Genomic DNA, 11936 nt, shown 5'->3' on the forward strand with positions numbered 1-11936 from the left:
ACTGGATTGCCATTATTCATGTAAGCAGCTTATAATTCATGTTCGGTGTTGTGGAGTAAGAACTCAACACTTCACAAGGAAGCAGAGATCGTGGAAGACGGCAACGAGATGGTGTGAAGGATGGTCTCACAACTTCAGTCTAGCTTATGCAACTAGCCCAATTGACCAAGTGTATTATGTGTTAGTAATGTAAAGAAGACAAGTAACTAATAGGCTTATCTAGCCTGATTGACCAAGAGGTCGAGATGGGGGCTAGATAGCAACAGAGTCCTACTATATATACTGTTGGGGCCGCGCACAGACCAGGCATTATGTAAGCTACAAGTTGCTGGGGTAGTGAGGCGACAGTGCAGAAGTGGGGGCTGGTGAGTCATAGTATTTAACGTATCTGGGCTGATGGAGGTTGGAGGTCTGATGCTGATTGGACTCTGATAGAAGAGAGTCAGCATCAGTGACACGTTGTCAAGCTGATGTAAGCCAGATGTCCAGTGTCAATCAGTCTCTGATGGAGACTGCTGAGAGGCTGTGTAACAGCTTCTCTGATGGCGGCATTATGTGTTAGCACGCTGAGCTTGCTGATGCACTGATGTGCCGCGAGGGCGTGAGAGTAAACTGGTGCTAACATGAGGGTTTGAGCATTGATAACAACAGGAACATTGTGGAAACTCAGGGAAAATTGTAGAAAATACAGAAAAACTACAGAGCAGAGCTACTCCCACAACATTCAGCAAGGTGATCGGATGGTAGTTCCCAATGCAGTGCTTATCATTTTTCTTGTACAGGTGACAGATCTATCCTTCTGCAAACATTGTGCCAGGGGCAACGCCATAATCTTGAGCATCATTATACACAGCCATCAGAGCCTGGAGAACATCAAAAGTAAGTTGTTCAGGGTCCTTACTCTCTTTTTTGTACTGTCTATGCAAGGCCTCCACAGCTCAAAGAGTATGCCATCAAGGCCAAAGGTATTAAGAGCTGTCAGCATGTTAGCTCACGTTATTTTCATTACTAGAGTACATCCCTCATTTGTCTTCACGCGGTTCCACACATGACTCAGTGCATGATCAGTTGCCTCTTGTGCTCTGTTACGATTGCGATCACTGCCATCAGCCTGTAGCTGCATGTGGAACTCCCTTGCAGCCTCTGTCATGTTTGCAGAGTGGGTGAGCAGTACAGAGTTTGCAGAGGTTGTGTTCAGCTGGAACGATGAGTACACAACATCACACGGTTTGCTCTCTCTGCTAAGGGCAAACCAGTATTTTATGACTGATTCCCCTTCCAGCTGGTTCCGCACTGTGACCAGGGTCCATGTCTGCTGATGTTTGAGATTTTTTAAAAATCACAGCTTATTCTCAAATGAACTCGGCCTGGTATGACTGTTCTATGTCATCATCAAAGGCATTGCGGTCATTTAGAATTGTGGCCATATCAGTTTGGAGGCTTTTGATGGTGTGCTCTATCTTGGGTGCGTTCTATTTAGCCTTCCACTTGGCAATGCTCACAACACTGTCCTTGAATGTTTTGAAGATGGTTTGGAGGTTCCTAGCAGCTGTATGGTCTATACGGTTGAGGGCATCACCCAGAAGGTGACGTCCACACTTCTGGACTTCACTCAGAAAGTCATCATTCTCTAGAAAGAACTGTGGTATAGTCCAGTGCCTCTTCCCAATGTAAGGGGTTGTTAGGTCCATGATTTTCATGCTAACCATTTGTGGTCAGTCTGCAGAGGAGTTGTTGACACAAGCCAGTTGTGGGCAGTGCACATGATATTATGAGATACATAGATGCAGTCAATACATGAGTGGCTATAGCCAGCCTGGCCCTATTGAAAGTAAGAATGTTCACAGCTAGTGGGGTAAGTGTCATGCCACCCATCTACAAGCTTCATGTTAAAGCAGAGTGTTTATAAAGCATTTGTCACGCCTAGAGGGTCCAGGTGAACTGGGAGGCGGTCAATATCCTTCTTCACAACATTAAAGTCACCAAGGACTACATCTGGGATTGGCAGAGAGTTATCTGCCCACTTCTTGTTCAGTGCCCACCAGAAACATGCATTCTGTGTATGATCATTAGGCACGTACACAGTAAGAATGTTAACAGTTCTATCTACGTGCCAGGGCATGAACAGCAGCAAAGCGCATCCAGGCATAATTCCCCTCAAAGTGATTCCCACTACATTCGTTACACATTTATTTACTACAAAAGCCACTCTCTGGGCACAGGAGTGATTCTCTGGTGGAGCTGACCAGTGCAGTTCCAATTTACTGCCAAAGAGCTGCCGGAAGTTGGCCACTGCCTCATTGTCGAGGTGAGTCTCCTGCACAGCTAATAGGCCTATCCTATTGTCTCTCATGAGTTGGTTCATATGGAGCCACTTACTACCTGCCATAGCTGCAGCGCTCCTGCTCCTTATGTTCAGAGAGGTGACAGTGAGACTAGCTCGAGTGTTCTTCTTGATCTTTGCCTTGCAGCATGCATGATTCTGCGCTCTCCTCACTCCTACGCCAGAGGAGGGCCCTGCTGCATCACCATGGTGGATGTTGCACAGGTAGTCTGTGATCTGTGAGTCATAGTCAGCAGCAAGTGGCTGCCACAGTGCCTGGTGGGGCAGGTCCATCCTGTCTCCGATCTTGTCAGGGCTGTCATCAAAGAAGCGAGCAATGGGCAGGTCCCCTGCTTCTTTAACACTGGGGGGAGGTGCACCATTAAAACCAGTAGGTAATCCATTGTCAATTATTTCTCTAATATTGTCAGGTTTGTGTAGTCGAGAAGCACCCACAGGCATCAGCCAGATTTCACGAGTGGAGTGTATACCAGGCTTATGACAATATAGGCAGCTGCCGCCACTGCCCTCCTGCCATCAGACCAGCTTCACTCTCTTGTGTAGTAGCAGAAAACGCTCATTCCACTGTGTCCATTGGGCACCTCCATGGCAAGCAGTCCTGTTCTTCAAAAGGTCAGTAAATTAGGCTTGACATGGCCAAGCATGCTCCAAGTGCAGCCAGTTCAGGAAGCATGCCCATTTGGCCTACTGTCAGGACATCCCAGTCTTGAGATAAGCCAGTGGCCAGCCCTCCTGAGATGTTTCTGACAGCCCTGACACTCTCCACCTTCGTGTGGCAGGCACAGAGGTGTGTCTCACATAGGCTCATTCCTGCCCCAGGGTCACAGACAACAGGTCGAGGCTCTAACTCCACCTGCTCCTCCAAACATAGCATATCCACTCATCCAAGAAATATGCTGCATCACGATCATAGAGCACAGAATGTTGTGAAGCAAGGCTCAACACTTTACGAGGGAGCTGGATTGTGGAAAATGGTGATGAGGTGGTGTGTACAGCGGCCTCACAACTTCAGTATAGCTTACACAGCTAGCCTGATTGACCAAGTATATTATGTGTTAGTAATGTAAATGAAACAAGTAACTAATAGGCTTATCTAGCCTGATTGACCAACAGAGTCCTACTGTATATACTGCTAGGGCTGCGCACAGACCAGGCATTATGTAAGCTACAAGTTGCTGGGGTTGTGGGGCAACAGCAGAGAAACAGGGGCCGGTGAGTCATAGTATCTGACGTATCCAGGCTGACGGAGGTCAAGAGTCCAATGCCAATCAGACTCCACCCTTTGGCACACCAATGAAGCTTCATTGGGCTGTAATTGCTGCAGAACAAGTTATACTAAGATGATGTGGACCACAGCACAGGTGCTTGGTAGGTACGATTTCTTCATTCCTTGCCATATTACAAAACTTCTTCCTATCATTTGCACTGCCTTAGTATGAATCTTTTGCTCATGACAGCAATGGCAGTGTTTATATAATAGTAATATGTTACAATAACAAAAGCTAACTTTATATTTAGTATAATAATATGCAGGACAGAGCTCAAAGTTCACAAGCCTTAGAAGCCTGGTTCAGGACCTCAAGCTAAGTTTGAACCTCATCAGGAAACACTCAAAGGTGCAAATAAAGGCACTTACTTTTGTAGAACCTGGAATATACTGAACCTTAATGAAGTAACACCACTAAATGTCAGTGAGTGCATATTGGTTTAGATGTGGATGATCTTTCCATACAAAGATGTAAGATACATGGTTTATGACTGTAAATATCTATTGTATTAATAACAAGCCTTTTAATCTATCAGCCTATGCCTGTAATGTCGCAAATATCCCAGGAGCCTTGCGAAGCAAGCGCCTCAAGATTGCATCAAGATCAGCACCACGAGGGTCTCACGATGAGATTGTGGAATCTTGATAGGTTCATGAGGTGAGATTGAGCATCAAGATGCACTCGAGATTAAGTGCCCTGTTATCTAGACGCCATCGTGACCCAGCGTGCGCCGTGGGTCAACGTGCATATCGTGTTCTCTCTCTATTCTGCATCCCAGCACTTTCCCCCTTCCACAGAATCATCAATATATTTTGTATTGTGTACCTATACATCGTTATAAGCAATCTCTAACTCCCAAATCAGACTGTGAGACACATTGCTAGTGTATGCAACTTTGGTACACAGAGTAACATCCTTTGTGCGCTCTTGCAGACCTCATTCTCCTACAGAACCTGTACAACAACCAGACGGCAGGCAAGCCTTCCTTGTCACAGGACAATGGCAGAATACAAGATCTGGAACATCAGTGCACGAATCTGCGGGCGTATGGAGACTTCTGTAAGCTGTCGAAATGCAACCCACTGCGCCACCATCAGGAAGCGCGTTTAAAGGCGACTATGATGACTAGGAGCATTGAAGAGCTTCAGGCCCCTGAGTTCTGCCACAACCGTTTGACATACATCATCCAGCAGTGCGCTCTCAAACACAAACGTAAAAGGGAGGCAAACCAGAACTGCAACGGCACACTCTACTGTATGCAGTTCACCTTCAGCATTGACCAGCCTACTGCCCCTGCAACCTCGATGCCGTGCCAGAAGCCCGACCTCAAGCTTTCTGCCCGAGTTCAAGGACAACAAGTGAGGACACCCAACTACCTGTGCATTCAGCATTGAAAACAGTATGAAGGATCAGCAGTTCACTCAGCATGAAGAGCTCACTGTGTTCCTGCCGATGGCCGAGGCGCAACGCTTCTGGATGTACTGGCTCCTCACGCAGCTCGACACCGGAGCCCACAGGTACACACCTGCCCTCCACATCCCACAGCGTTCTCACCAAGAAATACATGCAATTCAATGACAGAATCGCCTGCGCGCACTGCATCGGGCAGACGCAGGTGATGAAGGTGTACTGGTTGATCTGCCAGGGCAGCATCAAAAACCAGATGCTGGAACAGATCTGGCGCAAGCTTTTCCTCTCCCTCAAGGCCATGAACGCACGCACCGCCGCAGGTAATGCGCTCTCTGTGCTCAAGACCGCGAAGCTCACAAGCATCTTCTACAAAGGCAGCAGTGCACTCGCGTGCGGCAATAACGGCGGCGGCAGCGGCATGGGCCCAACGCTTGTGCAGTTCCTCAAAACCCTGCTCGCGGACGTCTTGCAGGCCTCGTGCAAGCATGACGATGTGCGCGCGCTGCAGGTGCGCAGGGAGCTTGACATGTCGGATGCAAAGCAGCTGCCCCTTGGCAACACAGCGCTGGTGCAAACGACGCGCTCTCCGCGCTCAAGACTGCAGAGCTCATGAGCATTCTCTGCAAAGTCAGCAGCGCACTCGCATGCGGCAATGACGACAGCAGCAGCGGAGGCCCGGCGCTCGCACAGTTCTTCAAGGCCCCACTCGCGGATGTCCTGCGGGCCTTGCGCAAGCGTGATGATGTGCAGGTGTGCGGATGCGCAGGGAGTCCGACCTGTCAGATGTGGAGCAGCTGACCCTTGGCAACAACAGCGCTGATGCGGGTGCGGGTGTAGGTGTGAAGACGAGGAGCGGACAATGCTCAGTGGCATTGCGCAGGCGCAGAGCTGGCCATTTGAGGGCAAACTGGTGAGGCACACAAAGCCTTCTGTGTCTGTGGCGGCAGAGAACAAGGACATTGCTGTGTGGCCACAAACAATCATCTGCTGTGGTCGACAGCAGCGTTGGTGATGCCATTACAACTAAAGACTCTGCATCTCTCCAATTGCCTTATCTCTTTTCCTTACGGATGTCATGATCTATGGCGAAGGTCTCAACACTAACACCCACAGCAGCTCAGACAAATTTTCTATTCCCCATCCAACCATCGAACTCTCGCTCGACAAGACTCTCAATGCCGGCAACCCTGACGGCTGCTTTACTTCTCAGAAGGAAGACATGAAGCCTGCAACAAACAATGCACAAGTCACCGCCTCTGCTCCCACATATGATGACCATCCGCACGAGAATGAGTCGATGCTCTTGTCCACGAATGCGCTACGCGCCGTACTGCATGTTGTCGAGAATCTCGTGCCCTGGACAATCATGCCATGTCACCTCGGCCTGAACCCTGTGGCTAGCACGACCCCACTCAATGGTAAGTGGCCATTACTCAGCCTGTGCACTGCGAACAGGTCGCGTTCATCGGGTCCTGGTGTGATGCCTGTCAACTCGACTACGAACACCACCAGCTCTGCCCCTGGTGGTGTCAAGGCAAAGTGCTCGAACTGCGGCATTAACCCACACTCTGCTGTGGTGTCGCGGTCTCAACAACGAGCTCAGCTGCAACACCTGAGAGCTCTACTACAAGCTAGTGAGTGCTAGCTATTGTGTTTTTTCTTTCTGTGTTCTCTGATCCGCATTCCCACTACAGCACAAATGCTCCTGTCCTAAGAGCATGTGCAACAACCACGGCGAGGGCCGTTCACAGACTGCTCCTCGTCAGGAATTGCAGGAGGTTGTCACACAGCGCTACAACTGCCACATCACTGCGACGCCGCTCTGGCATAAGGACAACAAGGGGAGACTGTTTGCAATGCGTGCAGTCTCTCGTAAGTGCGGTCTTTGCTGTCTATGTACATGCATGCTAACTGTCTATCGCTCGCAGCTACAAGCTTCATGGCTAGGCTCGCCCAATTTCTATGAAGTTCGGTGTCATTTGCAAGTGGGCACACCACAATGCTCGCCGTGCTGGTGGCAACACCTTTGAGATCCTGTCCGCCAGTCCTGGGGCCAGCTGCCGCGCCTCTCTTGAGGACAACATGCCAATCCCCACGTCTGATTTGACAACTCAGTCCAGCTATAGCAGCAAGGATCAAAATGAGTACCACCCCGCCGACACGAACAGAGATCATGAATGTGTTCATGATTCTGGCCATGCAGAACCAGTATAACAGTCAAGTCAATGGTAGCGGCGTGAATGGCGGCAACCACGGCAATAATGGCTACTTGCAAATGCCAACTTACTCGCTATCATACTCTGGTCCTTATCACCCTGACCAACTGGCGCAGATGTACAACATGTCAGCCGAGCTCCAGCACCCTGATGCTTCTGACTACAATGTCACTGAGCAAACATGGTCCACAAAGTGTCGCCAGATGAGCAACAATTCTGAACTGCCATTGTCTGACAGCTCGTACAGCACAGCTCGTATTTGTCAGTGTGGTTGACGTCACACTCCTTGCAGCGATTGTCGTTGCTGGATTCTAACTTCTTCTCGAGCTACGGTGGCATGTTCTGGAACACGACCCACCAACAGCACTACCAGGGAGCAGCAGCGGCATCGGTGAGCTAGCACACCAACGGCTGGCACCCACTGATGCTTCCTCTGAATAATTCACTGCAGTTTGTCCACCTGCCGATACTTCTGCCAGACAAGTCATCGACGGACTACCTGCAGACGCTGCAGTATAACGACACAGAGTTGCTCTTCAACGCATATCTGCACCTGCCGATGCCGCCACCAGCCTTGGATGACTTGTTGAAGAATGCACTCGGCTCGCTTCCGCCTCACCTGCCGATGCTCTCGCACAAGTAGGGCACCACCTACGACCTCCATGACACTGTGATGCAGACTATGAGGCTTTCAGGGCTATGAAATTCATGCACTACTGAAGGCTGTGAAAACTATGCCACAGTGTGAAGCCCAGGTATGTCTTTTTTTAGTAGTCACATCAGGATGTTGCTGACTGATCTATCAGGTCATCTGCCGTTTGTTATCCCTCGAGGCACAATGGATCTTAGTTTTTATTTTTGTGTACTATAGGAGCTGCATCAGGCTCTCGGTCATCTGGTCCAAGGTCACATCTTGAGGCCTTTATGATGCTTTAAAAGTGGGTTCTTATAAATCAAGGTTTTAGAGCTACTGTCAGCCGTATAGCATAGTTGTTTTATTATATTACTTGTCCTGCGCATGTATGGTAGTTCGCGAGTTCGAGTTCTGCAGAGTGCAATAGTAAGATTAAATAATAAATGTGGGGCTATGCCAAGTAAGTAAGGGAGGTAAACAAGAATAATAAGTAGGCAAGTAATAAGTGAATAAGATCAATGGATAAGGTAAATAAGCTAGTAAGTAAGTAAGTAGCGAAATTAGTAAGTAAACCCAGCAAGTAAGTAGACAAGTAAGTAAGTAAGTGAGTGAGTGAAGCTGTTAAGTAACAAGTAAAATTTGTAAGTAAGTAAGTAAGTAAGTAAGTAAGTAAGTAAATAAGTAAGTAATTGAGTAAAGCCAGCGGGACTCTCAATAGGCAATCCTGAGATAGTATGCGACCTCAAGAGAGAATCATGAGATCAGAGTTGAGTGTCACGATGAGCATCATGACGCAAAACTTTCTTCTCATGAGGCCAGCCCAGCATCAGACCATCATGATGCCTCGCAGTGTCTCATAATTCTCCGAACTTTTTTCTGACAAAGATCAGTTCATATTTGCTTAATGCTGCACTGCCTGGTGAAAGCTTGTAATGATGATCTCTTGGGTACAGGTGAAGATTGAATATTGAATGAGCTAGTTTATATGCTATGCTGCATCTGTCTCATGTACACTTAGCTGCTTAATTGCACAGAAACACCATAGCTTACTGAGTTGTATGACCAGAGCACATAATACACACAGTTTGCTCTATACTAAGAAATTGTGGAGTCAAATGGCATAAGCACCAGGAAATCTCCTTGAACTGATGGCACTTCTTAGTTCTCAATACCTTTCTTTTCCCTCAAGAATGAGCCAAAACATTTATTTTACAAACCCTGTTTAGTTTCAAGCTTTATCTGGAAGCATTCTTCTTCTCTGTATCAGAATATAGCTTACTCTATAGATCTCCAATCATTCTTTTCAAGATCAAATTCTTTTAAGGTCATGGTCCCAAGGTTTTAAACCTTTTAGATTTGCTTCCAACTTGCTTAAGATTACAAGTTTAAGCTAGCTTTGGATGTACTAAACCTTGACTTATACACTGCTTAAATTTTCTGCTGGCCACCTCAATTCATTTCACCTTCATGTTGAAACTGTCAGTGATAATCACACTCCAACACTAACTACAGCTAGAACAGCTCTATCAGAGACTAGGACAGGCAACTACAAGGGGTAGGCAAGGATAACTATAGGCTGGAGCTAAGGCTCAACAGTAACAGATAATGATGTGCAAGCTGAGCCTCAAAGCCTCAAAACCCTCCAGGCCCAGCCCAAAAAGTGTGGCCTGAGTCAAGCTTGGCAGTGAGCTCAAGGCCAGACTCAGAGCATAGTCAAGCCCAAGCCTGGCTTAAAAGCCCCAGCGTAGATTGGGCTTAAGTGCACTAGCTCTGTTACTGTTCTCTGAGTTTAGAATAAGATGAGAGCAATTTGATATGTACATACAAGAAAAAATGTGGATATTTTAGAATTAACAGTTTCTGCTGAGCATGATTGTGTGCCATTGTCTGGTGCCTGCTGTAAGTGTGCACTTGTGGACTTCATTGCAATTTGAGTTGTTTTCCAGGTGAAGGTTTTCTAGAGGTTATAATTTGGCAAGTACATGCAGTAATAATCTACTACACTCAAATATACTCTCTTTCGATAGCACTGAAACACTCATTGCATTGTAAGCAAGCTCGAGCTTGGTTCAATATTGCCACAAGCCCAAGCCGGGCCTGCACATCATTAGCAAAAGACTAGGAGTGAGAGGAGCTGAACTTCTGAGGGGCAAGACAGCCAAAAGTGATAGTCAGGGTAAGGACCAGCTCAAGACTGGAGATTTTATTCCAGAAATTTTGCAGCCCTATATACCCTACAGGGTAGGTACCATACAGTAATACCTAAACACACTCTGACCTACTTCAAAGTGCTACATAGAAGCTGAGCCAGAGCTTGACAAAGCCTGACATGAGTCTGATAAAGTACAGCTTACATAGGGGCTGATTCTGGACTAAGCCTAATGCTGACTGGATTGATATAGGAGCTGGAGAGTTATGATGGGAGAAAGAGGCAAAAATAGGAGAGATGTAGAGACAAAGGTAAAAGAGTGAAAATAAGCGAAAATAGGTGGAAATAGTGGTTAATTCATGACAAAGACTAATAAGACTTTGCTCAGAATCTCTGCCCCCTGTTTGAGCTTCTTCTCACAACTAATTTCCTGTCTTTACAATATTGGCTACAATGTGGTGTAGTATTTTGATAGCACAAAAGGTTCCAGGTCGAGACCTCTCTCTCTCTCTCTCTCTCTTACACACACACACATTTATTGTATGAGACTGTTTACAGGTGTAATAAACCACTTGGAAGAGCAAAAGATCAGAGAAGGTCAAAGGCTGAGACAGAAGCCTGCTATAATGCAGAACATTTCTACATGTTATAGACCCTTTAAACCTTTAAATATGCTTCTAATACTGTGTATCATATGTGCATGATGCCCTAATAGCTGTAGTAGCTCTTGAAAGGCCTTCAGCTACCTTATAAGTATAAAAAATCAGAACACAGCAGAAATAACAGAAGGTTATGGTCTATAGCAGTCCAATCTACTGTGAAACATATATCAAAGCTATATATGGACGTATACATATAGACTGGAATGTATGGAAACCATAGAATGTAGAAGACAGAAGGAATCAAGTCAAAAATACTTGTCTCTGCAATTACAGCAAAGAAGTGTGGATTGTACTATTAGAGGTAGTTAATAAGGTATTAATTATATTTCTATATAGTTACCAATATGATGAGTAGTGTCTATGAATATTTTGATGAATTTATAATTTGTATACAGTGTACAGTGGCTGGGCTAATCTTGCAAACATCAGCAAATATGTTTGCGCTCATTTGAGCGCCATAAGCGCCGATTCTGGGAATATCCGGGCACATTAAATGGTGTTTTCGCATGCCGCGGATTATATCCGCATTTTAGCGGATTTATCCAAAATCTATTGGAGGGGTGACAGCTCTGTGATTCTGACACCATTTTCGCTGTTGAGAAGTACATCCAAGCCTGTACCATGCCATCCACCCAAAGGAGGCCCTCATCCAGTCATATCTTTGTGTATATTTACCATACGCAGCATGAACAGGTGTGCAGTCGGTGTATTGAACCTTAACTCTCTCTGAAACTGGCCAGAAACAGTCAAAACAGCCTTCAGAAGCCTCAAAACAAGCTCAAACAAAGACCGCGCCCTTTCGGCGCTTAAGCGCCCGTTACTAATGGTGGTTCACGTAGTCCCGGCTGCAGATCTGGCAGATCTGCAGCTGGGACTACGTGAACTGCTATGACTAAGCATCTAGAGAGGCTTCTGAGGCCTGCCAGATTCATAGGCCCACCTCTCCTCCAATAAATTTCCCATATTTCCGCTAAAATGCGGATATAATCCGCAGCATGCGAAAACATACGTGAGTTTCAATTGCCGGTGTTCATTGTGCCAAAATGGGTGCAAGCATGTCTGCTGCCCTGTACAAGGTTATTCCCACCACTGTACACTACACATCTACTGTAAATTGACCAAAATATTTACAAAGACTCCTTAACATGTTGGAAACCATGTGAGGATACATGAGGACCACATTTATCAGCTTAGGAAGGGTAGGAGCAGAGAGAAAGGCAGACGGCACTTGAGCACTTATTGAGCACTTAGGT

The 11936-nt window shown here is 46.6% G+C and overlaps 4 protein-coding genes across 4 annotated transcripts; 3 read left to right on the forward strand and 1 right to left on the reverse strand.

The window, feature by feature from the left end:
• Positions 1-1903: 1903 nt before the first annotated feature.
• PHACADRAFT_33180 (uncharacterized protein) lies at positions 1904-2785 on the reverse strand (the record flags this gene model as incomplete). The annotated part of the gene is made up of 1 exon (XM_007401475.1): positions 1904-2785. One exon carries the CDS (start codon positions 2783-2785, stop codon positions 1904-1906), a length of 882 nt encoding a protein of 293 aa, XP_007401537.1.
• A 1948-nt stretch (positions 2786-4733) lies between these two features.
• On the forward strand, positions 4734-5635 carry PHACADRAFT_201301 (uncharacterized protein; the record flags this gene model as incomplete). The annotated part of the gene is made up of 3 exons (XM_007401592.1): positions 4734-4970; positions 5020-5129; positions 5194-5635. The coding sequence occupies 3 exons, from the start codon at positions 4734-4736 to the stop codon at positions 5633-5635; spliced, it is 789 nt and encodes a 262-aa protein (XP_007401654.1).
• A 462-nt stretch (positions 5636-6097) lies between these two features.
• Positions 6098-6736, forward strand: PHACADRAFT_201302 (uncharacterized protein; the record flags this gene model as incomplete). The annotated part of the gene is made up of 2 exons (XM_007401593.1): positions 6098-6656; positions 6717-6736. The coding sequence occupies 2 exons, from the start codon at positions 6098-6100 to the stop codon at positions 6734-6736; spliced, it is 579 nt and encodes a 192-aa protein (XP_007401655.1).
• Positions 6737-7162: 426 nt separating this feature from the next.
• On the forward strand, positions 7163-7881 carry PHACADRAFT_201303 (uncharacterized protein; the record flags this gene model as incomplete). Its single annotated transcript, XM_007401594.1, has 3 exons — positions 7163-7431; positions 7491-7629; positions 7690-7881. The coding sequence occupies 3 exons, from the start codon at positions 7163-7165 to the stop codon at positions 7879-7881; spliced, it is 600 nt and encodes a 199-aa protein (XP_007401656.1).
• Positions 7882-11936: the final 4055 nt, after the last annotated feature.

The sequence above is a fragment of the Phanerochaete carnosa genome, assembly GCF_000300595.1.
Source record: "Phanerochaete carnosa HHB-10118-sp unplaced genomic scaffold PHACAscaffold_13, whole genome shotgun sequence".
NCBI lineage: Eukaryota > Fungi > Basidiomycota > Agaricomycetes > Polyporales > Phanerochaetaceae > Phanerochaete > Phanerochaete carnosa.